General features: G+C 27.1%; 1 protein-coding gene across 1 annotated transcript; it reads right to left on the reverse strand.

The window, feature by feature from the left end:
- Positions 1 to 864: 864 nt before the first annotated feature.
- On the reverse strand, positions 865 to 2474 carry LOC119672896 (myophilin-like). The gene is made up of 4 exons (XM_038084061.1): positions 2424 to 2474; positions 2117 to 2336; positions 1694 to 1815; positions 865 to 1629 (listed from the first exon to the last, which is right to left on the reverse strand). Exons 1-4 carry the CDS (start codon positions 2436 to 2438, stop codon positions 1459 to 1461), a joined length of 528 nt encoding a protein of 175 aa, XP_037939989.1. The 5' UTR covers positions 2439 to 2474; the 3' UTR covers positions 865 to 1458.
- Between the last annotated feature and the right edge of the window lie 241 nt (positions 2475 to 2715).

The raw sequence follows: 2715 nt of genomic DNA on the forward strand, positions 1-2715 counted from the left end.
TATTTCTTTGAATTTGTGTGTTTGTGTGTCCATTCAACACTAAATAACGCTTCTTCGTGTTTAACTACTATTGAACGCCCTTTCCTCTTTATTTCCTCTTTACCCAAAAGAAACCAAATTTGGTAAATATAGAAACAAAAAATTGCACTTCACTGATTGCCCTTTCGTCTTGATGCAGCAAAACTATGGAAGCAAAAGTTCGCAAAACAGAAAATTGTCAACATATAAATCACACAAGCAATATGAAATACACACAAACTAGCAATATGAATAGAAAATATAGCAACAATTTCTATACTATATCACACACCTTCTCATATGCACATTCAACAGCTCTTTCGTGTGTTTCGAACACTTAAGATCATTGTGTTATACACAGCTTTCGTTTGTCTTAATTGTTCTACAATTCAAAGCTGATTGTGCTTTTAGCTGGCCACTCGAGCTGGCTACCATAAAATCAAAGGGGTCCATTTTTTTGTTCTGCATTCGTAATCTGTATATTATTTATCTGTGATAAAAAGGAATTCTGCATATAAAAAAATTCTACTTATATTAAAAAAATTCTACATATAAAAAAAAGAATCCTACATATATAAAAAGAATTCTACATATAGTAAAAAAAATTCTATATATATTAAAAAGAATTCTACATAAATAAAAAGAATTCTACATATATTAAAATAATCGCAGTGTCTTCAAAAAACTTTGTTAAAGAATTGTGTCAACTATAGCGAAGATAAAATATTGCATTTATAACATTGAAAAAAAAAACAAATAAAAACAATTACTAAGAGATATTTATCTTTTATTTTCAACACGTTTAACAGTTCTATTTTATTTTAAGAATTTTATATATGACAAATATATACTTAAACTTTTAATATAATTAATTTTAACATCAAACTTGGTTAAAGACACTTTTGTTTCATTGTACGTGAAAAATCTTTTCAATAAAGGCCATTTAATATGTACACAATTGTATATAGAATATACGACATGTGTACACGGTTACATTAATATCTCTTTCTAATTCAATTAGTATTGTACATACAAAAACTTTTAGTGGTGTTAACAAGTATTGTTCAAGTATTATTTATTTTGAAGGATAATAAATAGAAAATGGCACAAAAGCAATGCTTTCTTAGTTCTTTTTTAAATACTTAATATAATTTTCTGTCTCTTCAATTTAATGTGCCAATTTAGAATCGAAAACAAATAATCTGTTACAAAATATATCTTAAAAAAATTTATATTTAATCTTAAATTACGAGTGTTGGAATAGTTTGTTTCTTGTAAAATCGGAATACACTGTTTTGCTACCATGGAATGCTTAAAGGTAAAAACTGATTGTAATATTAATATAAATTTGGCGTCAAATAAAACACTAGATGACAAAAATACATTAAAAAAAGGATATATTTTAATTGACGCAATTTGGTCCCTGATAATGTGTAGGGTTTACATATGTCTGGTGTTACCGAAGTTAATGCCAGACTGAGTGGCACCTTTATTAGAACCGTACTGTAATGAGATAACGTTTTGACCAGCACGTAGTTGTTCATCAGAAAAGTTGCGTACGTTCTTATCAGCTTCCTTTGGGCCAATAGATGGTTTACCGAAATTAGAGGCCTGAAATAATATTTAAAATTTAGTAAATAATATGTTTTTGTTATTTCTTTTTAGAGATAATCACCTTTCTGCCCAATGATTGTAGGCATATGACAACTGAATTCAAATTTTGTCTTTCCCAGAGATCAACACTTTGGAAGGTTTCTTGTGTTGGCACACCAAACTTTTTGGCACATTCTAAGAAAGCTGTAAAGAAAAATAAATTATTTATAAAATTAGCAACATTTTTAATTAAAAAGTTGATTATGCAATTTACGGTCTACTTGTGTCAATCACAAAAAATATCAATAAATATATAAATAATTTACTGATAACAAATTGCATAAAAACAATATTTAAATTGAGTACAGTAATCGCATTACCATTTCAAAAAAGTTATCGTATATTTATATGTAATAAATTTAATTAATATTGTAGGAGTCTATTTTTCTGATCGAAATACTAAATAGGACTGCACTGATTTTTTGATTTTTTCATTCGAACTCACCAGAAATATTTTCCATGCATTTAAATGCCATTTTACTTTCATTGATCTTTTTAACAGATCCAGGTTGTATGCAATTAGCGAGCTTACATAGCAACACACCATCCTTAAGCACTTCAAAAAAGTTATCCATATCGCCGGATGTGTTGATAGGCTCGCTGGTCACATTTTTGATCCATTCCAAACTCTCTTGAGCTAATTCTTCGCTGTACTTAGAGTTTATCTAAAAATAAAATATAAAAACTGATATTAGACAGATTTTATTTTATATATTTTGTATAATTCATTTTATTTTTGGCAGGATAATTACTTTTGCTGAATACATTTTTGGTAAACTTTAAATTTAGAGTGCATTAATCTTAATGAAACAAAAATTTAAAAACTTTAGCGAAAATTTGATATTATAAATTTTCTTGCACTCATAAATAATAATAGAAAAAAAATTCTTATCAGATATGAGTACAAGTATAATGATAAGATTGGAGCTAAAAATTTTCAGAAATTAGATACTGTTAAGTTCAGGCACTCCTGTATGTTTGTCAAAACAAAATAAACAAAAAATAGGGACATTAAAAACTACTTCAATAAAATTATGTATAACT

This window comes from Teleopsis dalmanni, chromosome 1 (genome assembly GCF_002237135.1).
Source record: "Teleopsis dalmanni isolate 2A chromosome 1, ASM223713v2, whole genome shotgun sequence".
Classification (NCBI taxonomy): Eukaryota; Metazoa; Arthropoda; class Insecta; order Diptera; family Diopsidae; genus Teleopsis; species Teleopsis dalmanni.

Coding starts and splice junctions, on each gene's coding strand:
- LOC119672896 (XM_038084061.1), bottom strand. Junction 1,816..2,116: donor ATGCATGGAAAATATTTCTG/GTGAGTTCGAAT, acceptor TTTTCTTTACAG/CTTTCTTAGAATGTGCCAAA. Junction 1,630..1,693: donor TACAATCATTGGGCAGAAAG/GTGATTATCTCT, acceptor ATATTATTTCAG/GCCTCTAATTTCGGTAAACC.